Below are 24,372 nucleotides of genomic sequence, written 5' to 3' on the forward strand. Positions count from 1 at the left end.
AAGTAACCTTTCAACAGCAGTAGTGGCCCTCGGGCCTGCTGCCCCTGGCCAGGCAGCATGGCTGCTTTGCACTGCGAAGGCCAGTGACTGTCCAGGAGGCCATTTGACCAAGGGAAGTCATGGGAGACCGGTCTTTATACGCAGCCGTGCCCAGAATGGGTGCTTGGTGCTGTGGTGGGGCGGGGGGAGTTGGGAGAGCCTGCGCTTGGCCGCTCACTAATCTCATGGCCCTAGGCAGGTCACTCAATCTCCGCTTCAGTTCCCGCTGTAGAATGGAGTCAGGATAATCAATGCCTTTCTCCCCAGCTGGTTGGGAGGGCTGCGGAGGAACAGCCATTATTTTAAACATAAAGCTTGAAGCAAATGTAAAACCTCTCGGGCTGACCATGGTCCCAAGGTCCCTGCTTGATGCCCTGGGCAGTGCCAGCTTTGGAGACAGTTATTGAGGGTGGGCTACAGGTCATGAGTGGGTGGGCAGCCTGAGGCTTCTGGAAAAGATGCCTTTCAGCTGAAAGCTGCCGGGCGCATGCTCTCTGAGGACATGAGGAAGGAGTGCAGCGTCTGGGCCGCCGCTACATGCGTGAGGCATCCAAGGCTCTCAGAGGGGCAGGGCTTGTTCAGGGTCACAGGTTCTTTTGTCCCCTCAGGCCACCTGGCAGTGGGCAGCCCCTGGACCTGCCCCAGGGAGCTCACATTCTCCCTCGGAGATAGCCCTGGCCTAAGTGTCCTGGCCCCAGTCGTGGTATTTCCCATCCCTGTGGAGGAGCAAGTCCTCCCTGGTGAGGAGGGGGCCTGCAGCATGACACCTGCGTGTCCTTCACCCCTCAGCGAGCAGAGGCAGGGGCAGCCTGGGGCTGTGGCTAAGACAGGGCAGCCTGGCCACAGAGGGGAAGTGATGCAGTGGGAAAGGACCTGGCCTTTGAGTCCCACTGACGGGGCCTGGGGCCAACCTGCAGTGTCACCTGGGGCAGCTCACTTCCTGTCCCTGAGCGCCACGGCCTCTTGAGGTTCTTGTGAGGCGGTTCAGAGAAACCAAAAAAGCTGAAACCTACCCTGCCTGCTCCATGTCTGCCCTCCATAGACAGTGGCCTGGAGGGTTGGCTGGTTGTGCCCAGGGCTGTGGTAGATGAGGTGAGCCCCGGGAGTTCTGAGATAAAGCCCTGCCACGGCTTGCCCCTCCCCCACACAGCTGGTGCTGGGCCAGGCCCACCTGGCAGGACTCTGACAAAGGGACCCTTTCAATCAGGCGCCTGCTGGCTCAATCCCCCTTTCCTCAGTCTCCCCTGGGGCCACAGGGGGCAGTCAGAGGATCATTGTGAAAGGACTTCCCACAGATAGGGTTTTGGGGGGAATTCCCGCCCGTTCTTGTGAATTCTTTCTGCTTCTTTCCCTTTCCCAAATCCTGAGAAAAGTTAGTTGGGAAATCGGCAAAATCAGCTTCTTGAACCCAGTAATACCCACAATGGGAAATAAACGTACTACTCACAATGTTTCTCTTAGACATTTTTCCTATTTATCTCTAGGGTTTCTGGGTGGGAATCCCCCCCTCCTCAGGAATTTTTTTCGCTTTTCTGTTCCCACATCCCGAGAAAAGTTGGTCGGGAAATCGGAAAATCGGCTCCTTGAACCCAGGTGGCTGGTCATATTGGCTGTCACTTTGTGGAAACGATTCATCATGGAGAACAGAAAACAGTTTATATCTCGGGATTCGGGAATGGGAAAGCGAAAGAAATTCCTGAGAATGGGTGGGAATTCCCGCCCAGAAACCCTACCCGCAGATACTTGCAGGCCCAAGAGGCAGAGAAGGGACTGAGGGGAACAGTGGGGTGGGCTGCCAGGCTCTGCATACCCCAAATCTAATCTGAATCCCATCTGAGTGGGACCCTATGGCCTGCGGCCCACTGAGGGAGAGTGGGTGGGCACTCCCCAGTGCCCCTGACTTGGACAGGAGGCAGCCTTCCTTGGGGCCACCTTCTTCCTGCCAAAGGCGTTTGCGGAGCTAATATTTGGTAGATGCCTGGTCTGACTGCATAACAGCCCTGCAAGGCCAGGCCCAGAGGGGATCCCCAGCTCTTGATCTTCTTCTCTGCTGGGCCACAGGCTCCTTGAGGGCCATCATCTGGTGACAGGGAGAAGACTCCACAGTGTACCCTGGGAAGAGTACACTGGTGGTGGAAGAGCTCGGGCTGAAGGGCTGCCTGGCTCCTCCCTTAGCCTTCTGAGCTTGCTTTCCTCTTTGTATGTCACCTGCTTCACACGGTTGAGGCAGAGGATGCAGGTGTGTACAGGGCACAGGGCCAGGCAGGTGGTGAGAGCTGGTTCTGTGCTGCCATTTTCCTGATTGCTCTGCCATTCCCTGGGCCTCGTGTGCTCCTCCCCAGACGTCCGTCCTCAGGGGTCACTCTGACCTCCATCCCTCTGTTCCAAAGGGCCCTCCCTGGCACCCTTCCTTCCTGAACTTTTCTCCCCAGCACTTCTCACCTTCTAGATGGTTTCACTATTTCAGTTTTGACTCTGTGGCTCCCTGCTGTCTCCCCAGAACCTGGAACAGGGCCTGGGGCATAGCAGTTCTCAGTCAGTGTTTGGTGAGTGAGTGGAGGGGTCCGTACATGGAGTCAGCCTGTGCATTCACACAGGGCCAAGCCTGCAGGAGGCCCAGCTCCGTGTCCCTCCTGTGTGTGGGCCTGAATGAGGCCTAGGGGAGGGACGCCCCTGCGGAGGCTCCTGCTCCTCTCCCTCTGGCCCGCCCCCACTTCACAGCCTCCTCCCACCTTCGGGCTTGGCCCCCAGGAGGGAGGGATGCATTCCCTGTGGCTGAGAAGCGAAGGGGCTGGGGTCTCCTTTCTGAACTGCCATAGAGGCTTAAAAGGCCCCCATCTCCCATCCCAGGGCCCCCTCGGAGTACTGGATTGCGTGCACACACGCGCGTGGATGCATGTAGGCAGTGAGAATGGGGGCTTGAGGACGGGCAGCGTGGGCCTGTGAAAACCTGGGTGTGGACTTTGTAATTGCTTCATGGCAGGGCATGACCTATCCTTGCATAGCTCGGGTTCAAGGGGAGAGGGCCAGGGGCTCTCTGGCCCCACCAGGACTTTGTACTGATCCCCCTGGCTCTCCCACCCCTCTCCCAGTGTTCAGAGGCCTGCTGCCCCCAGAACAGGGACTGTCCTAGCAGCGTCCTATTTGTCTGAACTAAATACTCAAGAAGGCAAAGGGAATCTCCTGAGGTGGCGGCCACTGTGGAAAAATAAGATGCAGAGAGGTGACCGGAAGCACAGGGACCTGGGAAAGGCCGACAGAACCGTTCACACCATGTGGCCCCCTTCATGAAACACACAACCTGTTTCTCTACATGCACACACATGACAATTTAAAGGAACTGAACAAGACTGGAATGAAAGACTCCAAAGTGAAAAGAGACGCCCTCGGGGGACAGTGAGGAAATGCCTGTTCTTACTCATAGACTATATTGTGTGAGGGTTCTTTCATGAGAATGTGTTCAGCTATTACTCACAGAATTACATATAAAACTAATGTTTAAGTACAGAGTGGATTCTGGGTCTCAGAGCACTTTCACATCCAGATCTGGGGGGCTGGGCCTATCTGCCCCTAGGGACTGCCTGCCCCATGGCACTGAGCTTGTCCAACAGGCCCCGAACTTACTTCCCCCACCCTGTCCCTGAGGTATGAGGGGCACAGGCCATGCTTCACAGTTGGCTGGACACAGACCCCACCCAGACCCCTTCATATGTGCTGGGTCACCCCTTTGTCCCTCAGAGCCCCATTTCCCCATCTGAAAAAAGGGACGTCATTACAGTACCAGTGTCAGAGCCCCTGGGAGGGTGTTTTGGGGAGGGGTTGGGGGACAGAGATCAAGGGAGACTCCCTTCTCCCTGACAGACCGCAAATTAATCATCCTTTTTTTAAAAAAAAATTTATCGGTGAACGAAAACTTGAGAATACTAAGAAACAGATTCAATTAGAAGGGTTTTTCAGCAACAGAGTCCCTTATTTTCTACTCAAGAATACAGAGGTGATGACATCAAGTTATTTAAAGTAAAAACTATTAAAAGAGCAAGGAAAATTTGCAAGAACCACATTGATTTTAGAAACTTTTCCTCTCATCTCAGTCAAAAAGTGATATAGAAGACTTAAATAAAGACACTAATAAACTTAAGAGCTATGAGAAAAAGCAAAGAATACACTAAGGACTAGCCTAACATTTAGCACCTTGGTCTGATGGTGAAATTTCTCTCTTTAACCTGCCAAGGCGTCCTCACGGAGACGTCAGGCCTTCCCCTCCCCCATTTAGGAGGCACAAGTGAAAAAGTTTGTCAAGTCAGGCACCTGCACTCCACCGACACGAATCCCACAGGCCTTTCACTGTTGCCAGCTTTGTCCTCGGAGGCACCCAGTTGACATTCGTGTCAAATGAGTACCTCGGCTTCTCCCTCAGAGCTGCCTGTGCCAACAAGCAGATCCACAACTCTCCGGCTCTGGCTTGGGGTTCTGAGAACCACCTCCTCTGCTCTCTCTGCCCAAGGGGTCAGAGTGTGTTCATGTAACTGACCCCAGACCTGGCCCACCTTCTCCCACAGACAGGTTCCCCACTCCTGGGTTCCCACCGGCCTCTGCCTGCTCAGCCCGAATGTCTGATGATGATTAAGTGAGGGCCCTGCAGTCAGGGGACAGGTGATGGCACCAGTGGTAATGGGGGAGGAGGTTGGGGCCCAATCTTCCCGCCTTGCCCCCACCCTTCGGCCACATAGGAGGGCCTTCCCTGCCCAGGCTCCTCTCCGGACTCCTGGCTCCTCCACCCCCGCACCACGCACCCACACCCACGTCCACACCCACCACCCCAGACCCACTTCTCCTTTGCAGCTGCCCCACCGCCTACACCTTCCTGCCACGGAGTTGCTGGCCCGTGGGCAGGGGCTGGGGAGGCAGTGGTCTAGGACTCCTCAAAACCGGCCAACTTGGGGTTCTGTGGGACTCCTTGGGGTCCCCTGAGCCAGAAACTTGGGGACCAGCCTTGCTCCCCTCTCTCCATAGCATCCCTTGCTCCTCCTGAACAATGGCTAGATGGTGCCCCTGCTCTGGACCTTAGTGAAGCCTCTTCACTGCTCTGCGCACCTACCTGTCCAGTCTCCAGCTCCACAGCTGCCAGACACTGTCCCCCTAAGGCACAGCTCAGAACCTGTCCCTCCACTCAGACACCTCCTCTGCCTGAGTACCTGTGGCTTGAGGCCTGGCCCAGTCCATCTGCAGCCGTGGGAGCTCCCTTTCTCACTCCCTCCCTCCGTCCCTCCCTCTCTCTTCCCTCTCTCCCTCCTTCTCTCCCTCCCTCCCTCCCTCTTTCTGTCCCTCCTTCTACAGCGTCCCCTGACGCTGGGGGGGGGGCATGCCCGTCCCCACACAAAGCTCCCCCTTTCACTTTTCCATGCCTTTTCCTCTGCCTGGAAGGTTTCCCTCCCCCTTGCAGCTGCTAATGATCCACTCCTGTCGCCAAGCCTCCTCCCTGTCTCCTGGACAGTTACTCTCTCCTCTGTGCCCCCAGCCCTAGGGTGCTTAGTGGGCTGGTAGGGCCCACCAGGAGGCACTAAGCCTGCATCCATGCTGAGGCCTTCTGCCAGCCCCTGCCCCTAGATGTCAAGGAAAGCAGACTCAGGAAGCTTGTGTGTGTGTGTGACTCAGTCAGAGAGACACAGGTGTGAGAGACAGGTGGGGGAACCCAAACATGGAGGAGGAGAGACAGGCAGGAGGGGCTGTGGTGAGACATAGGGGTGAGCGGCTGGGACACACACAACCCTCGGAAAAGACAGCAAGGTGGGTGGACCGCCTACTGGGGTTCGGTCTTTCTGTCCATCTGTTGGTCTGAATCTCCTTCCTGCTTAGGATCTGGAGACTGAGCTGTCCCTGGGCGTTTGGCTGCCCTGCCCCTCCACCCTCTTTGCCCTCCACTCTAGCCAGAGGTTCCTTGCTAACACACAGCTCTGACTGTGACAGTCCCTGCTTAAAGCCCTTTGTGGCTCCCCAGTGCCTTCAGGCCAGTGTCTGAGCTCCTTACCCCTCATTCAAGGCCCCGGGCCAGCCCTCTGACCCCAGCACTCCCTGGCCTTCATATTTGGGCCTCGAGGCCTTTGCTTATACGAAGCCTCTTTCCCATCGTGGCCCCTAGACATCACTCCATCTAGCAATTGACTCATCTCCACAAAGCCTTCCTGGGCCATCCAGCCCTCCAGCCCTCTGTGGTGAGACCTACACTGGCTGCTGTGAGGTCTGTCTCTCCCATCACCACCCCCAGTGTGGGGGTCCCTCAGGACACATCCAGTGTGGGCACTCAGGATGTGTTTGGTGAACTGAACCAGCTCTGAAAAGGGCAGGAGGGCTCCTCAGAGAAGGTGGCAGATGGGGGTGGGGGGAGATGGCTGGTGGGGATAACCTGGGGCTATGGGCTGGCCTTGGGGCATAGGACAGAGGAGGCCTGCTGGGGGTGAGGGGACCTGCTGGCCAAGAGCAGGCCCTGGTCTCAGTGCCCAGCAGAGGGCCCTCCAAGCCGGATGATGGTTGAGTGGTTTAATGGAGAAACCACAGGTAGAAAGGGAAGGTCTGGGGTGCAGGGCCCTAGGGCCCTGACTGAGAGTGGTCCCACCCCAGCGGTCCTACCCCAGCGGGCAGGAGGGCGGAGCGAGTGCAGTGGGCGGTGTCCCCTCCCAGTTTCCTCCCCCTGGGGCAGCCCAGGCGACTCAGTCTCAGCTGGGTGTGTGTTGGCATCAGTAGCATGAGGCCAGGGGCCAGGAGCCGGAGGGACGGGGACGGGCTGGCCTCCACCCCGTGCGTCCAGGCCAAGTGCTTTGACCCGCTGGTCCGCGACTGCGTGGCCTGCAATCTCCTCCGGACGCCGGATCCGAGACCCGGTAAGAGCCAAAGGATTCCGACGCTGGCCCACAGGACGGCCTCTGGGGGAGGCGGAGGGTGCTGCCACCGCGGAGGGCCCCTCACCCCGCCCACCAGAGCGGAGGCTTAGCCCCCGCCCCTATGGTCCCAGGACGTTGGGGCAGGGGAGCAAATTGTTGACTGGGGCCGTGGGCAGCGGCTGGATGGGGACCAGCCATCACCGCGCAGCCCTCAGCTCCGCCTCTCCCCCCTCTCCCCATGTACCCCCCCACACACACACCCTTCCCCGCGCCTGGCCGTCCCTCCCTTCCCTTGCCCAAGCTCGCCTCTCTCTGACCCTCGGTCCCCTCCGCCAGCAGCGGGGTTGAGCAGCCTGGCGCCGGGGACGGCTCTGCAGCCGCAGGAGTCGGTGAGCGCGGGGGCCGGCGCCGGAGCAGAGACCGCGCTGCAGCTCCCCGCGCTACTTCTCGGCGCCCCGGCGCTGCTGGGCCTGGCGCTGGCCCTGGTCCTGGTGGCCCTGGTGAGCTGGAGGAGGCGACAGAGGCGGCTCAGCTCGCCGGGTCTCCCGGAGGCCAGCGACATAGAGCAGGACGGTAAGTTCCGCGTCTAGGGGACCCATGAGGCACTGCCCAGTGGAAGAGGGTCCGGCGCCTGGGGTGGGGGGAGGGCTGAAGGGGAAGACAGGGTTCTAGGTGGGGATACAAAAAAGGGAGGAAAGAGCTGCTCTGAGGATCCTAGGCTGAGCAGGGAGACAGTCCTGCCTGAGACCCCAGGCCAAGCGAGGGACACAGCTGTGGCCTCTCAGACCCACGTGAGGAAGAGACACAAAGGCTGGTGAGCGGAGTCTGAGAGAGGGGTCTGTCCTGGCTTCTCTCTGGGATGGCCAGACTGCCACACTTCCTCTCTCTTCTGTCAGCACCCCTCATTTTGCTGCCCTCTCAGCACTTCCTGTCCTGAGGGTGATCATGTGTCACCCTCCCCCCCCCTGCAGTGGGGCTTCAGTGACTTCTCTCTCAGTGAGAGAGCTGTCCCTCCCGGGAGTCTTCCAGAACAGGGTTGGGGGACAGCTGTGACTCAACCCTGACTTTCCCCCCACCAGAGCCCCCGAACTGTGTCACCATCCTCTCCTCTGGACCCCTTGATGCCACGGCTCCCATCTGGCCTTCACCCAGAGAAGACCCAGCCACCACCCCACCTGCCCACAGCGTCCCTGTGCCAGCCACAGAGCTAGGCTCCACTGAGCTGGTCACCACCAAGACAGCCGGCCCTGAACAGTAGCAGCAACGAAAGGGGCAAGAGGTGGCCTCTGCCCTCTGTGGACTGCGAGCCAGGGATTTGGAGGTTGAATTTGGCTCTTCACCCCACCTGCCCCTTTTCTGGGAGCCAGGCTGCTCCCCAACAAACCCTGCAAACCACAGACACTGCAGACCAGTGTTCAGCCGGCACGGTGTCCTATGGCAGGTCAGGGTTTGGCTTATAAAACCCTACCACCTTTGGGAGCCCTTGAAGATTGTGACTGAGCTCCTGTTTTTGAGTAGTTGGGGCACTTTGAGTAGGAGGCTTCTCTTTTAGAGTGGGGAAGCCGCCATTAAGCCAAAATGAATCTAGGAAAAGAACCCAGTGGGAGGATGCCTAATTTGTAGTTAGGTGTTGTATTTCTTTATACTTGCTCTCAAGAGCTGCCCTGCTGGGTGGCTCAGTTGGTTAGAACACAGTGCTCATAACACCAAGGTCGCCGGTTCGATTCCCACATGGGCCAGTGAGCTGCGCCCTCCACAACTAGAGTGAAAACAGTGACATGGAGCTGATGGGTCCTGGAAAAACACACTGTTCTCCAATAAAAAAAAGAAATAGCCTGAATTATGCTGATTCTCAGGTGTCTGTACCCCAATGTCAACCCTGAGCTTGGCCCAATCTACAAGGATCCACGATGCCATTTTCACCCTGATGGCAGCTTCCAGAACCCAAGGCTTGCACTTGGGGGGAAGTCTACAGTCTCTGGGGCTGGACTGCAAGCTCACGCTGAAGGCACACGGGCAGGCATCAGAGACCAGCTGGGGTCCCAGCTGCCTCCAGGGCACATTCAGCCATTCACGGGGCAGGGCTCAGGACTTGTAGGACCTGGCCTCCTTCATACAGAGGCCAGGGCAGACCTGGGGCCTGATGTCCCTTGAGCTCCCTTCTCTTTGTGGCCTGCCCTCCTCAAGCACTAGGACTGGGCATTGCAGTCACTTGGCCATTCTGTGCCAACCCCTAGAGTCACCCACCATCCCAGTGGAACTGCTCCTCTGACAGTGGTGCCGCTTGCTCTGGGACTGGGGCCGAGACTGTCTCTTCCAGTTTGGGACCACACTGTACACTTGATCGGCTGCTGCCTCGTATGCCAGCCCTCCTACACAGGGCTCGAACCTCCTGACCCCAGAGTCCATCCTGGAACTGGAACTGGAACTTGTCACACACAACACAACGCCCTTGGAACTGGAACTTGTTGCAGCTCAACGCCCTTGGAAAGATCACTGGACTGGGAGTCAGAAGATGGTATTCTGGGTACCATTTTGTCCCACTGTAGGACTTTGGCCACATTCTGTTCCATTCATCAAATGTGTTCTGCTCACTTCTCCCTGACGTGCCATCAGAGTTGCCTGGCACACACCTGCCCTTTCTGCCCACCTCTTACCCACCGCAAAAGATAGTTAGTTAGCGGGCCTGGCCCGGTGGCTCAGGTGGTTGGAGCGTCATGCTCCTAATGCGTAGGTCACCGCTTCGATTTCCACATGGGCCAGTGAATTGCGCCCTCTACAGCTAAGATTGTGAACAATGGCTCTCCCTGGAGCTGGGCTGCCGTGAGCAGCCAGAGGTTGGCGTGGGTTGTTGTGGGCTGCTGTGTACTGCCGTGGGCTGCTGTGGGCTGCTGCGGGTACTGTGTGTTGCCAGGAGCAGCCGGTGGCCAGCGTGAGTGGCCAGAAGCCATCGTGAGCGGCCAGCAGCTGGCGACAGCTGCCGTGAGCAGCCAACCAACGACTGGTGACTGACCACCTCAGCCGGGGGAGCGCAAGGGCCAGGGACTGACCACCTCAGCTGGGGGAGCGCAAGGGCCAGGGAGGGCCCTCATAATACCAGCATGGGCCAGGGAGCTGTGTCCTACACAACTAGACTGAGAAACACCGGCTTGAACCGGAGTAGGTGGGGGGAGGTGGAAAAAGTGGGGGGAAGGACAGTGTTATGCAGGGTCTCAGCTTCCGCTCTCCAGACAAGAACGTAGGACATGGTGAGGCCAAAAAGGAACACCCATGGAGCCATGGGTAGGGGGTTCATACCACTATACTCTTGCTGGCGGCTGGGTTGGAGACACAGGAAGCAGGCTCCACACAACGCGCAATCCGCTGCCTGCTTCTCTGCCATCCAACCAATCCCCTAGCGTAGCCTCAGCAGTTATATTAGTGACGAATGGCTAACCCGTAACAGCTGATGGCCAACCAGCTACAGCTGACGGCCATCTGATTACAGGTGATGGCCATCTAATAACCGAGCCAGCACCTTTCCACGTGAGGCCGAGAGCCTGGAAACCGCTCTCTGGGACTCTGTCCCCACAGTTAGCATCCAGCAGCATTTGGAGATCCCAGGACCTGGACACTCACATCTTTCATACCTAAATCTCTACTTAGCCACTCCCTCCCTGAACTCATTTCAGATGCCCCTCCCTCCAGGGAGCCAGCTGGCTGGGGTGAGATCAGGTGGCGGGCAGTAGGCAGGCAGGCCCAGAAAGGCCCCAGCCATCCACTGGACTGGAGGAGTCTGAGCCATTTCTGGCCACCCCACCCCCACCCCACTTTTTCCACCAGAGCTGGAGGCTGGGCCCTCGAGGTGAAACTAGTGGGCGAAACCCCTCTGGGGCCCAGACATGCAAACCTCTGGCACCACTGTGTCCTGGCTGAACCGCTGGCTAGTGTTCAGCTTCCCCCCCAGTCTCAGTTACTTTTTCTGAAAAACAGAGGGTTCAAAGTTAGATGCAAAGCTCTCCTCTTGGCCTGTGGCCCTTAGAGAAGAAGAACTAGAAGGAAACTTAGAGAATCCTCGACCCCTCACCACGTTTTACAGATTAGAAAACTGAGGCCCAGAGAAGAAGACTTAGCATCATTGTCATCCAGCAAATAACAGAAGGAAAGTTCATTAAGGAAGAACCAGGAGCGGAGGCCAGGGGAGAGGTGGGCAAAGAGGGGTCACTCTCCCCCAACCCTGAAAGGGCCCCCACCTCCCAGGGGCCTCCAGTCTCTGGCCCTCTGTCCTAGGCATCGTTTTCTAAGGAGTCTTACCTCATTTGATCTTACTAATAACACCTGAAAGAGAGGTGTTTGCTTTTAAAAAGTGTTTTTTATTTAAAAAAAAAATCAAGACGTGGATTTTATAGACACTTTGGAAAATTCAAGACAGTAATCGAGGGTGGAATCTACAGAGAAATGACCCATAATCCACAGTACCAGGCCCCTGAGTGGTGGATTTCCTACATCATTGTAATCGTTTTATATACATATATAAATTCATATCTTGACTGTCGTATTTGGTGAGTTTTCTCTTGCCTTTAAACACTTCACCAACAAGGTAAAAACCTTGGAAAATGTTGAAAAAGTTTGCCGCTGGAGCATTTGGTTGTTTTCAGTTTTTACAGTGGTCCCCCCTTCTCGAGTCAACTGCAGTTTGAAAATATTAAATGGAAAATTCCAGAAATAAATAATTCATAAGTTTTAAATTGTGTGCCATTCTGAGTGGCATGATGAACTCTCACGTCATCCTGCTTCTTCCCACTCAGGACGTGAATCATCTTTTTGTCCAGTTGTATCCACACTATATATGCTCCCTGCCCATCAGTCACTTAGTAGCTTTCTCTGTTAGTGGATACAGTGCTTGTGTTCAAGTCACCCTCATTTTACCTAATAATGGCCCCCAAGCACAAGAGTGGTTAGTGATGCTGACAATTTGGCTACGCCAAAGAGAAGCCATAAAGTGCTTCCTTTAAGAGAAAAGGTAAAATTTCTCTAGTCAATAAGAAAAAAATTATATGCTGAGGTTGCTAAGATCTATGATAAGGACGAATCTTCTACCCATGAAATTGTCAAGAAGGAAACATAAATTTGTGCTAGATTTGCTGTCGCACCTCAGGCTGCAAAAGTTATGGCCACAGTGCGTGATAACTGCTTAGTTAGGATGGAAAAGGCATTACATTTGTGGGTGGAGGATGTGAGCACAAAATGTGTTCCAGCTGACAGTGTGTTGCACCAGAAAAGCATTGAGCCTGTACGGAGACTGCAGCTAGGGCTCCCCGGGAACGAGCACCCACATTCACGTCACTTTTATTACAGTATATTATTACAGTTGTGCTATTTTATTATTAGTGTTGTTAATCGCTTACTGTGCTTAATTTATAAATTAAACTTTATCTTGGGTGCATATATAGGAAAAAAAATATTGTATATAAAGCGTTCGGTACTATCTGTGATTTCAGGCATCCCCTGGGGGTTTTGGACCTGTCTCCCACGAATGAGGGAGGACAACTGTATATTGTAACTGATACAGTAGCTCCTCCTTGTACATAAATCTTTCCCTGAGTCTCTGTTTCCCAGGAGAATTGTTGCAACCAAAGTCCTTGACTTTTTAAAGGCCCCCGTTTGTCCATGAGCGGGGATTATACAGCCCATTTTGCTGATAGGAAAGAAAAGGCCCAGAGAGGTGAGGGGTCTGGCCAATAAGCAGAGATGGAGCTAGGCTAGACCCAGGCTCCTGCCCCTGCCCTGTGCGCCTGTCCAGAAAGTCACTGGTCTAGATGTCCTCCTTAGGAGCAGCTGATTCCATGGATTGAGTCCAAGTTCTACTTGTTTTCATCACTACTCAAAGATTTCTCTCTCCAACTAGTCTCTTTTTGTGGTAAGAAGGATCCAAGACAGACTCTGGAAGAACTGCTTGTTGGAATGGCAACGGAGAGAAGCAGTTCCCCTCCCCCTAGCCTGTGTGTCTTGCCAGTTTTTCCTAAAGGAGGGTTTGGTTTCACCAAAGTCCCCAGGGCCCTGGCAGGTGGGGGTGGAGCTGGCTGAAGTCTCAGTTCCTCCTGGGGCTTCCTGCAGGCACCTTTCACTTCCTGCCCTGCAGCCCCCGATTCTGAGTTCAGGGTGGGGGTAGAAAGGCCCAGCTGGTGAGGCCAGGGAGGAAGGACCTGACCTCTTACCTTCCCTCTATCTCAGCAAGGAAGGCCCCACACTGCCCTTGCCTTTAGAAGCTGGTGGCATCTCTCTGGGCCTGTCTCACCCCCCCGCAAAATGGAGCTTGAGGGCCACCCAGCTGTCTGAGATTAAAGAGGTCATGTGGCAAGTAGGGTTTCCACCCAAGAGTGCCTCCACCTCCTTCATTCCCTGGGGCACAGGCACATCCTGCCCAGAGCCTCCAACCTTCAGCAATTCCCCCTGGGAAGTGAGTTTCCCAGAACTGGTCTGAGGCTCTGGGCTTAGCACCCCATCACTAATCCACTTACTGCCATTGCTCACACCGGATCCCAGACACGTGTACTTGCTCCAGGGCCACCTCTGGGTGGTGCTGGGAGGTCAGCCCCAGGCCCTGCCATCGGACCCTAGTCTGATGGAAGACAGAGCAGGACACAAGGACAGGGCAAGGTGATCCCTGCCCGGGGGCGGGGGTGGGGGGATGCCCCAAGCAGGGAGGTGACTAATCCAGCTTCCAAGGAGTGCTTTGAAGAGTAGGAAGTATGTCCTGAATCCTAAGGCAGTTTTCCTGCTGGAATAGAGCAGGGAAAGGGCATTCCTGCCCCAGGGGACTGTGTGCAAAGGTGCAGAGGAGAGGGGACAGGAGGGTCAGGAAGCAGGGGCAGGGGAAGGGTCTGGCGAGCTGGGCAGTATGGCCTCCGAGTGCCAGGACAGGCTGTGTCAGAGGCCACACCGTGCCTGCCGCAGGCACACAGGGGCAGTCACCCTCAGGCAACCTGGGTACTCTTCCAGGCCCATCATTTGGTGTCTCACCCTTCCCTGTCCCCTCTGAGAGGCCACCAGATCCCTCTGGCACGCCGCCACTGGACCCAGGGTGAGAACTCATTCCCATTTGCTCTGTCGTGGGTGGTTGGGGCCAAATTCTTCCTCACCCAGAGCTGAAATCTGATCTCTCTCCCATCTGTGCCCCTCCCCAGCTGCCAGGTCCTGACCCGGGGGCGGTGTGTGAGGGGGATGGGAACAACTACCCAGGGTCACACGGAGAGTCGGGAGGATCCAGGAAGACACGGATGCCCGCGTTTCCAGCTCACGCTCTTTCCCTGGACTGTTCAGGGCGGAGAAGCTGTGGGTGGGACGCTGCAGTGGTCGCTGCGCCCAGAGGGCCTCTGAGCATCTCTTCACTCCCCAGAGCTGTAGAAAATCTGGGCTCCGGCCCCGGGCGCCCTGCCAAGATCCAGAACAGTGCCAGCGACTCCGGGGCAGGCGAAAGTCTACCTGCGCGGCTCCTGTGGTGAGCCCGGGTGGCACCCTTCCTGCCAGCAGCCGGGACTAGGGCTCCCTTCCGGAGGGGGTGGGGCCAGGGTGAGAGGCGCGGCCGGGGGCGGGGTCAAGGAGAGAGGCGGGGCTGAGGGACCCCAAGCCTCAAGGTTGCCGAAAAGGGGCGGGGCCACAGGCATGTAGAAAGGGTGGGTTCGTGGCCGAGGGGCGAGGAAAAAGGGAGGCACTGGGTGAGCGGGGAGTCCACGACCAACCATACACTCTCCCAACTCTGGACCTCCGCACTCACGCGGGATCCCCGTCCCCACGCGCGGCCCAAACAAGGAGAGGCCCGGGTGCGGAACATGGGCCCTACTTTGGGGCGAGGTGTAGGGGAGGTGCGCTGCAGGACGCCTCTCCCCGCGCTCTGGGCTAGGAGCTGACCTCCGTGTTGTGTCCAAGGAACCCGCAGGCCGGCGGGGGCAGGGCGGGCCTTTCCCGGGTGGACGCACTGTGTGGCCTCCGCCGAGCACTGTCCTCTCTGGGTCAGTTTTCGTGCTACAATCTTGGTGGCCATCTCAGAACTGCACGTTCACGGAGGCCTTCGGAGGATCCTGAAGGGGGAGACTAATAGGGGTACTCCAGGCAGAGGGATCAGCAGTGACGGAGGCAGGTGAGGGGAGGGGAGGACCAGAGAGTGCTTGGGGAACTGGGACAGGAGGCACCACTCCCTTGCGACCTCAGGAGCCTAGGCACCCGGTTCCTCCCACAGGCAGCTGGAGCCTGAGTCAGAGCTGCCTCAGGGAGACAAAGGAGCGAAGGCCCCCTGCCTCCGGAACCCCTCCCAGTACTGGCGTCCATCTGTGCTAGCAGGGAGTCCATAGTCCCCACAATCTCTGTCTCCATCATCAATGATGAAATGGAAGCAAAATGGGCTTGGGGATAAGGCCTTTGAGATTGTGGATGGCACCCACGGTGGTGATCACCAGCTAGCTTCTCAGCACCACTCCCATGAGTTGGCTTCTCCCTGCCACCCTGTCAAAGAGGTGCTAGCAGCCCATGTTGCAGATGAGAAAACCGAGACCTAAAAAGGTTGAATAGCCTTATTAGAACAGAAATTGCAATCCACATTAGTCTGTCTCCAAAATGAAGGGTAGTCGCCCCTCAGTGTGAGGGGCCGGGAAGGCGGTCCAGGAAGAGAGAAGCACCTGTGGGGAGGCCCAGAGCTAATATAGGAAGGAGTCAGGGTATGTCAGGCATCGCTCAAGTGTCCAGTCAGGTATTGGGTGTGCTGTCAGGATGTAGAAACACTTCCCTAGGCTCTGGGCTGGGGTCCTCCAGCTGCGCTCTCTGTACTGAACTGGCCAGAAGGTAGGTTTGGGGTTCACAGTGCAGGTTCCAGGCCAGACCCTGGCACTTCCTGGCTGTATGCCAGTCCTAGCAAGACCCTCTCTGTGTCTTGGGTTTCTCTCTAGGAAATCCCAAATTCCCTGACCCAGGGCTGGGCAGACTGGTCACTCACCATTTAAAAGGGGGATACTGGGGCCCAGCACAGGCTTTCCTTATGTGCACAACCTCTCAGGAAACCCTGAGCCTTATATAGTCACAGCTGGGCACTGGGCGAGCGCTCAACAGTGAGAAAAGAACAGGCACATCCACACTTACACACATGTGTACACATGTGCTCATGGGTGCAGGAAAGGCACCCATAGTCAAGCTAGCCCCAGATATACACTCTCGCTCATATTTGTGAGCACACAGACACCTGCACACTTAAATTGCCAGCACTTGCAGCTGGGGGCGGGGCGGGTGCCCTTCAGGCTCAGAGACACTGCTCCTCTGCCCGCCCCGTGAGGCTTGCTTCAGATGCCAGGGGTTATTTTAAGCCTGGATCAATGGATGATTTTTGGTGACACAAGCTTGGGGGAGCGGGCAGAGGAGAAAGGGGGGAAGCGCTCTGCTGCCTTGCTATGGAGGGAGACCCCAGGTCCAGGGAGGGCAGCCTGGACGCCATGTCTAGATCCCCTTGCCCAGTCCACAGCTGGGCACTTGAAGGCAGTGTCAGCTGAATGAATGACCAGGTCCCAGGGCTCAGCCAGTCAGCTGTGGTCTGTCATTGCCTTTGCCCCTCCTTCTCACAGCACCCGCCCCCCCAGGCTGTGTGTTCATATGGAGAGGGCACTAAGTGCCAGGCACAGACCTAGCAGACGTGGGCATCTATTGTTGCTGCTGACCACTGAACCAGACTGGGGATGGGAGGACCTGGAGGTTGGACCTCAGTCCCTGAGGGTGGGAGGGGACTGGAATCTGCTCTTGCATTGGACAAATGGAGATATATATGTATACATATATATATATATGCAGGACCTGATGGAAGTCAACTTGGGGTGGAAGCTGAGCAGAGCATTCAATGATGCCAGGACACTGGGAACAAGAGAGAGGCCCAGGGAGAAGGGGATTCACTCTGGGCCCAGTAGTCACCCTACCTGGGAAGAGGCCACAGTCCCAGGAGGCAGAGATAAGCCTTTAAATCTAGGGCTCAGCAGTAGGGTGGGAGAGGGAGAAGAAGTGGCCTCCCTCAGAGCCCTGGTAACCTAGAGGGCAGCTTGGCAGAGTGTGTGGGGGCCATTGACACAAACTGGACAGTTTGTGCCATGGATTTTATTTCTAGGAATGCCCCCTAAGGAAGTAGAAAAGGATGCACCAGAAAATATAGTTACAAAGTTCTAAGCAGAATAACAAACTGGAAGTTTGACATCAAAAAGTAAACTAAAAACCAGTTACAAAACTGTATGTAAAATAGGACATATTTTATAGCATCAGTTGTCCCTTAATGATAATGGCATTAAGGCGATTTCATTTCATTCCTTTGCTCACCTTTTCTTTTTCTCTAAATTTGTGGTAGTCTTTTAATGGGGTATGGTTTTCTGAGCTGGATGCGAAGTGTGTTCCTGGGTGGAGGAGGGGGGAGCACGCTGTCCTTGGCCACCGCACAAGGAATCACCCTGAGGGGGCAGGGCCTTGCATGGAGGTCACCCCCCTTTCTGTCTTAGCTCACTAATACCTGACATTAGCCTGTCAGCCCCTCTTCTCAGCAACAGGACTTGATCCTCCTTAAAATGTGAATTCTTCTCCCTCTTCCCCCACCTCCTCCATTTTTATAAGTTGATCCCAGTCTCTACGTGAAGAAGAGGATGCAAAGGGGGGCAGGAAGGACCCTATGGGCCCAAATTCTTCATTTTACAGAAACTAGAGACTGGAGTCACTTCATCCATTATGGCGGAGGCCTGTGCGGTGTGGAGACAATGGGCTGAACTGGACCCTCTTGGTGTTTCCATCTGGACAGTGGGAGGCATCTTATTGGCTCCTGCCTCCTGGAGGGTGCGGATAATGAATCGGCCCCCCCATGAGAAACTAAGATGAGAAACTAAGGCAGAGAGAAGCAAGGCACCAATGCTCGGTCACATTCTCCAGTTAAACCCAACTTCGAAAAGTAAGACTGAGGGTACTCTCCACCAGTCCACGTTCGGTAATTGCCCCCACCACTTTGCCCAGGGCTTGTGAATGGACCTGAGGGTCCTGGGGAAGGCAGGTTGGAGGGTCCGCCAATGGCCCCGCCCCTTCCTTGAAAACGGGCTAGCCCAGCCTCCTCCCGCGGGATGACTGAACGAGCCCGGGAAGGCGCCGGCTAGGCCATGCTCATCATCATAGGTGAGGGGACACCCCAAAACCCCATCCCCGGCGTCCAGGAAGTTCTGGGACCAGGGCGCGCGCCCTAGGGTTAACGCTGCGCCCTACGCGGCGCGGAGGGGTCCCATACTTCGCCCTGTGCTGCGGCTCTGCTGCGGGTTTCCTTCCCATTTGACTGGCGGGAAAATCGAGGTTCAGAGAAAGGAAAGGGCCTGCCTCGTGTCACACCTCTCTGTCTCGATCAGAACTGACGGAGGAGACGAGGAGGCGGGAGATGGGGGCGGCAACGACCCTCCCGGTGCTGCTCTGTCCCCTCAGTTCCCGCACTTGTAAAACCTTGACGCGCCCGCGGTAGACCTGTTGTCCAAAGCTAATGGTCCTGAGGGTCGTAGCTGAATGCCCCGGAGTGCCCACCTGCGAGAAATGATTTGGGGAGGCCTTCGGGAGTATCCCGTGGGGTGCCCCGGCTGTGCGGGCTCCACCGCGCCCCCTCCCGCCCCTGGCGGCCGCCGCGCTCCTCCCCCGGCTCTGCTCGCTCCCTCCCGCCCTTCTTCCCGCGCTCTCTCCTTCCCCCGCCCGCCCGAGCCCGCGCGGAGCCCGAGCCGCAGCCAGAGCGCGGGCAGCACGGAGCCGGCGGCGGGAAGGCAGCGGTGTGGTGCGGCGCGCCGCCCCCACTAGGCCCGGGATCCGCACACCCGCCGGCTGAGAGGCCCGGGACCGTGCGCAGGCGAGGACCCGCTGCCCGGACCAGGGGGCGTCCCAGGGCGCAGACTGGCCGGCTCGGGTCCGAGGTGAGCCCCGGCAGAAGACGCGCCCAACTGCCCCGGGAGCTCCGGGCCGAGCCCACCGGGGTCTGGGGTGCTAGGGCGAGCCTGACCGCCGAGGAGGCGTCCGCCGGGAGCCAGCGCCCGGGAGGCGGTCCCCGCGCGATCCCTGCGGGCCCCGCGTGATCCCTGCGGGCGAGAAGGATCCGGCCGGGCGGCCGAGCCGTAGGAAGCCGCGGCGCGTCGCCATGCGCGGGGCCCTGTAGCCGAAGGCGCGGGCCCGATGGAAAGGGCCGGGGCTCGGGGGCTGCGAGGCGGCCGCGGCCCGCCAGGGCCCCGGCTCGCGCTAGGGCTGGCGCTGCTGCTGGTGCGGCCGCCGTCGGGCCGCGCGGGGGCCCCGGAGGCGCAGGAGTCGGCGGAGCCCGGCACGGCAGCCCCGGCCGGCGGCGACCGTTGCCGCGGCTACTACGACGTGATGGGCCAGTGGGACCCGCCCTTCAACTGCAGCTCGGGAGTCTACAGCTTCTGCTGTGGCACGTGCGGCTACCGCTTCTGCTGCCACGACGGGCCCCGGCGCCTTGACCAGAGCCGCTGCTCCAACTACGATACACCGGCCTGGGTGCAGACCGGCCGGCCGCCCGCGCGGGCCCGCGACGCCGTCGTGCCCCGTGACCCGGCCCGCGAGCGCAGCCACACGGCCGTCTACGCGGTGTGCGGCGTCGCAGCGCTGCTGGTGCTGGCGGGCATCGGGGTGCGCCTGGGCCTGGAGAGGGCGCACAGCCCGCGCGCACGGCGCACCGTGACCAGGTGAGCACGCGCCGCCCGGGCCTGGGCCCCGGATCCCCGCCCGTCCGGCTTGGACCGCCCTGCCTGCCGGGCTGGGGCCCCCTCACGACCCTTCATCCTTCGCGCCCCTCTCGGAACTTTGGTCCTCTCAACAGCACCTCTTCCTGTCCTGGTTCTTCCTCCTTGTCTGACTGTCTCCAAGTCTGTGTCTCCCCTCACCCCCCACTTCTCAGAGGGAGACAGCTGATACCGCCCTGTCTTCCCTTGACCTTCCGGCGGAGCTGGGTGCTGGGCCGCCCTCCCCCGCAGCTCCATCCTCCGGAGTGGGCGGGGAAGGCTGGTCGCCGCACCGAGGGCACAAGGTCTGCGCCCAGGGGATGGGGTCTGGGGCCCGAGCCCCACTAGCGCTGGTTGTGGGTGTGGGCTGACCTAGTGTTGGGGGTCTTGGGCCCTGAGGGAAGAAAGGACAGGCGGCATGTTCTGTAGCTCTCGTGGTTCTCTGCCTCCGGCTTCTCCCCTCATTTTTCCCTTCCTCCTTCCATCTCCTTCCCTGCACCCCCATAGCTGTGACTCAGGCCTGACCTTTTCCTGGTGTTTCAGAAGGCCTCCCCAACTCACCCCACTCAATACTTCGGAGGCGAGGGTCAGGGTCTCCTCTGGTGTAGAAAGGGGCTGATCTGTGGGGGCCATGGGTTAGTTGCTGCAGACACCAAGACAAGTGCTAGCTGAGTTCTGAGCTATGTGTGAAGTGGGGTGTACGGAACCCAGTTTCCCTTCCTCACCGGGATAGGGACTCAGGGATTCTGTGTCCTGACCCCTGGAACCCTCACTCCACCCCCGCACCTCCCCCACTTCAGGCCCCCAGCCACCCTCACGTCCTGGGGCCTGCACCCTCCTCGCTCACCCAGGTTCTGGCTCCCTTGGGCATGTGGGCTGCTGACACTGCTTGTGACAGGCTGGTATTAAAAGTGACAATAGAGAAAAGCCCCCATGCTTGGGTGGGCCAGCTGTGGATGCTCCCCCCTCCTAGACCTCAGGGGCAGGGGATGAGTGCTCCCCTGGCACTCCACAGCACCCCTTGTTCCCACACCACTTAGCCCACCCCTCCCAGACAGCTGCAGGGCAGAGCTGGGGCTGGAACCCTGGCCTCAGCTTCTGTGCTGCCTCCATGATGTGGAGGCGCTCAGCCTGGGTCTTGGATGCTGCTGGGGGCAGGCCCTGGGCCTCCTGAGCTTGGAGTCCCTCATGCTGGGTGAGGGGGAGAGGACAGGTCATGCCCTTGACCAGAGTTGGGCAGCAGGAACTGAGGGCCATGATGGTATGTATAGAGGGGTGGCTTGCGCAGCCGAGCTGACACGTTCATCTAGAACCTACTTCATCTGCAGGGAACTGGGAAGCAGGTTTGGAGACGCTTTGGGAAGAGCTGGCCCACCACTGATGGGTTATGTGGCCTGAATCGGTCCCTTCCTCTCTGGGCTTCAGGCTCCCATGTGCCCTGACTCCCTTTTCTCCTCTGAGGAAACCTGGAACCCAACTTGAGCTCATGCGTGCGTGTGTTGTAAACCCCTACACCCCCCCCCCCCCCGCCAAGTCTCACCCTTATTTCTGCCCTGTTGAGGTGGGTGATCAGGGAAGGTTTCTCAGAGGGCTAGGGAGAGGGGGTAGCTGGAGTCTGTCCCAGGAGAGTTTGTGCAAAGGCCCAAAGGCATGAAAATTACTCAGGTGTTTGGGAAAGCTGGCTGGCGGGTGTTTGCCCAGAGATGAGAACACAGGGGTGGGCTGCTGAGGGATGGGTGGGGCAGGAAGGTCAGCTCAGGCTGGCACTAGGAGGCTTTCAGACTCTGTAGCCAAACGATGCCCACCCCAGGTGTCCCAACTACAATGTGTTTCTTCATGAATCAGCCATTTGAGGCCCCAGCCCCAGAAGGAGGGTCAGACTGGGGTAGGAGAAAATCATGGGTTCTGGGAGCTGAAGGCAGCTGGGTTGAAGGCTGGGTTTGGCTGTCGGTGGGGAGGGCTCAGTCAGATGCTGTCACAGCTGGGTGGGGGATGGGTGTCCTGGTACCCAGGGAGGCCACTGCCCAAGGGCATACAACCTTTGGTGCTGGGCTAGCAGGAGATCTCCAACCCCTCATCTGTCCTCCATGCCTGTGCTGGCAGCTGTGCCCCAGGACCCAGCAGAAGCCCCTGCTGTGTTAGGTAGGCCATCTTTAGGCTTCCTGGAGGAGGGACTTGAAGAATGAGTAGTTTTATGGGAGGAGATGGAGGGAAGGATATTGTTAGCAGAAAAAGCAGCACGAGCAGAGTCCGGGAGACTGATATGCTCACAGAGCTTGTGTTGGGAGAGGAGGCTCAACTCGAAGGGTCTTGGAGAGTGGACTCCAGGATGGGGGGAGGGCTTTGGAAAACTAGGTGGCCCTGGTTCACATGACCCCATTGGAGTTTCCTGACCTGCTCTGGGAAGTGGCCATGCTGGGGCCACAGGTCGTGACTGGTAGGGGAAACGACGTGTGAGCCCAATCACAGGGAGAAAGCCCAGAGCGGCTGGAAGAGCTCTCCAGGGTCACGCAATGAAACAGTGGTGACCAAGGCTGGCCTTTGATAGGGCAGTGCCTGGCCGATGAGGAAGCAGGAGGCTGGGGGGGGCTGCTTCTCACCACTCTTTCCTCACAGGACACTGACGGAACTTCTGAAGCAGCCGGGCCCCCAGGAGCCACTGCCTCCACCTCTGGGCCCACCTCTGGGTAGCTGTGTCCAGGTACAGATGGGTGATGGCCTCCCCAGGGGCTCCCCCCACAACAGCACGGGTGAGTAGGCTGGTGGGTGGGCATTTGTTCATCTACAGCACAGGGCCACCTTTGTCTGGGAGCGAGGGGTGTGATGAGGGTCAAAAGGCTCTGAGCAGACTGCTTCACCAATGGAAATGCGCTGTCTGCCTCTGCACATGTGCGAGTGGGGGCTGGACAAGCTGGTCAGCAAACCTTGGTAGAGAAGCATCCTTCCAGGGGTCCTGCAACCTCCAGCCTCAGGGACTCTGAGGAAGGTTCCAGATTTAGGGATCCCTGGCTCAGGTTCTGGTTCAGCACCCTGGGGTCTGCCTGGCCAGGGTCTATGGCCTCCTGTGGGCCTTTTCCTCTAGGCTGGAGTCTCCCTCTTGGCCTCTTGCTGGCCAGGCAGGCTTGACAGCACCCCCCCCCGCCCCCCCCCCCCCCCCCCCCCCCCCCCCCCCCGCCCCCAAGCCCGGCCATCCCCACGACTTCCCTGTGTGGGCTCTAATCCTCAGATATTCCCTCATCTCTGATGGGAGCAGGTCCTGGGACTCAGTGCCTGGCTGACGCTGAACATGCTGGTGTGTCATCCACTAGGTTAGCACCCACTCAGGACTGGCTGCTTTTCATGTTATTCTGATCCAGGCGCTGGAGATTCTGCCATGAAGACAGGTTCCACTCTCAGTTTCACCCAAATAGCCACCCCACAAGTTCTCATTAAAGTGTAGGTGGGGAGAGGACAGAGAAAAAAGAGGTGGTAGAGCAGGTGCAGTGTCCTTCAGTCAGGGGGCCTAGTTTCTTCTTTCCCTCTCCCTGTTCTAGACAAGAAACGTCCCAACAACATGCCCCTGGGGTCGGCGACACCAGGGCCCCCGCGCGGTCCCCAGCTGCAGGGCGGCGGCAGCATGACGTTACAGCCTGACTACGCTAAGTACGCCACCCTCGCCAGCCTCAAGGCAGCGGCGCTCAAGACGGCAGGTGAGTGGCCCCGTTTGTGTGAAGAGCGCAGGGTCCACTGCACTCAGGTATCCAAGCTCCTAGACTGCAGGGTTTGGAGCCCCAGTCTGGAGTTTCAAAGTTCCCAGCCTTTCGAGTCAGCGCTCCAGCCAGGTTCTATAGGGCGCCATGCCCTGACCTGGCCGCCTGGCTGCGACCCCTCGCAGGATCCAGAGCGCGGGGCGTGGAAAGCCGCGTCTCTGGCAGCCAATCCCCGCCTTGCCCCGCCCCGGAGGCTCTGAGGCCCCGCCCCCCACGACCTGACCTTGCCCCCGATTGCCCCGCCCTGTCCCCCACAGAGGCGCCCCCTCAGGACTTCTACCAGCGTTTTCCCGCGTCAGCATCCGCCCCGTTGACCCTCCCGGCGCGGACCCCGAGGCCTCCCGAGGACTTGCCTGCGCTGCTCGACGTCTGCCCCTGGGCTCCGCCGGGCTACAAGCCCCCCGTCGGCCCTGTCCGGTCTGGCCACTGCAAGGCCTGGACCGCCGGCCGCCCGGCTCGGCCCGCCCACCGCGGCCACCTGGCGGCTCAGGCCTCTCCTGCTCCCCGGCGGTCGGGCCACCCGCCCCGGCGCCAGTTCAGCGTGGAGAAGTTGCCCGAAGCCTTCGGTCCGCAGCCCCCTGGCCTTTACGGCTGCGCGGGCCGCGGACCCCGGCACCTGAGCACCAACAGCAAAGCTGAGGTTACCGTGTGAAGACGGGCCTGGTGATTCTTCCAAGACATCGCATCGCCAGGAGCCCTCGTCTGTCCGGGATCCGCCACACGCCTGGTCCAGAAGCCCAGGCCATGGGGGGGTAGAGGGAGGGGCGCCGGTCTCGAAAGTCCAGCCCTTTCGCCTGCCCAAACTGGACTGGGGGCCTTGGAGCCTGCAGGGCTAAGAAGGGGCCTGTCTTGGGGACCCCAGGGTCCGGGTTCCTCATGTAAATACCCTTTTATGTAGCTCCCATCCCTGAGAATAAAGGAGCTCCAGCTTGGCTCTGAGAGGGGCTGATGGTGGAGGCATTG

General features: G+C 58.5%; 2 protein-coding genes across 4 annotated transcripts; both read left to right on the forward strand.

Annotated features, from left to right (window-relative positions):
- Nucleotides 1-6,598: 6,598 nt before the first annotated feature.
- Nucleotides 6,599-10,041, forward strand: TNFRSF13C (TNF receptor superfamily member 13C). 2 transcript variants are annotated; one of them, XM_033116115.1, is made up of 3 exons: nt 6,599-6,917; nt 7,257-7,490; nt 7,997-10,041. In XM_033116115.1, exons 1-3 carry the CDS (start codon nt 6,782-6,784, stop codon nt 8,173-8,175), a joined length of 549 nt encoding a protein of 182 aa, XP_032972006.1. In that variant the 5' UTR covers nt 6,599-6,781; the 3' UTR covers nt 8,176-10,041. The 2 variants fall into 2 exon arrangements, with proteins under 2 accessions (XP_032972006.1, XP_032972005.1); XM_033116114.1 differs by having other exon boundaries at nt 6,604-6,917; nt 7,254-7,490; nt 7,997-10,039.
- An 8,598-nt stretch (nt 10,042-18,639) lies between these two features.
- SHISA8 (shisa family member 8) lies at nt 18,640-24,372 on the forward strand. 2 transcript variants are annotated; one of them, XM_033116092.1, is made up of 5 exons: nt 18,640-19,624; nt 22,277-22,361; nt 22,914-22,968; nt 23,194-23,349; nt 23,667-24,372. In XM_033116092.1, the coding sequence occupies exons 1-5, from the start codon at nt 19,101-19,103 to the stop codon at nt 24,059-24,061; spliced, it is 1,215 nt and encodes a 404-aa protein (XP_032971983.1). In that variant the 5' UTR covers nt 18,640-19,100; the 3' UTR covers nt 24,062-24,372. The 2 variants fall into 2 exon arrangements, with proteins under 2 accessions (XP_032971983.1, XP_032971984.1); XM_033116093.1 differs by lacking the exon at nt 22,914-22,968 and having other exon boundaries at nt 22,277-22,410.

The sequence above is a fragment of the Rhinolophus ferrumequinum genome, chromosome 10, assembly GCF_004115265.2.
Source record: "Rhinolophus ferrumequinum isolate MPI-CBG mRhiFer1 chromosome 10, mRhiFer1_v1.p, whole genome shotgun sequence".
NCBI classification, from domain to species: Eukaryota; Metazoa; Chordata; class Mammalia; order Chiroptera; family Rhinolophidae; genus Rhinolophus; species Rhinolophus ferrumequinum.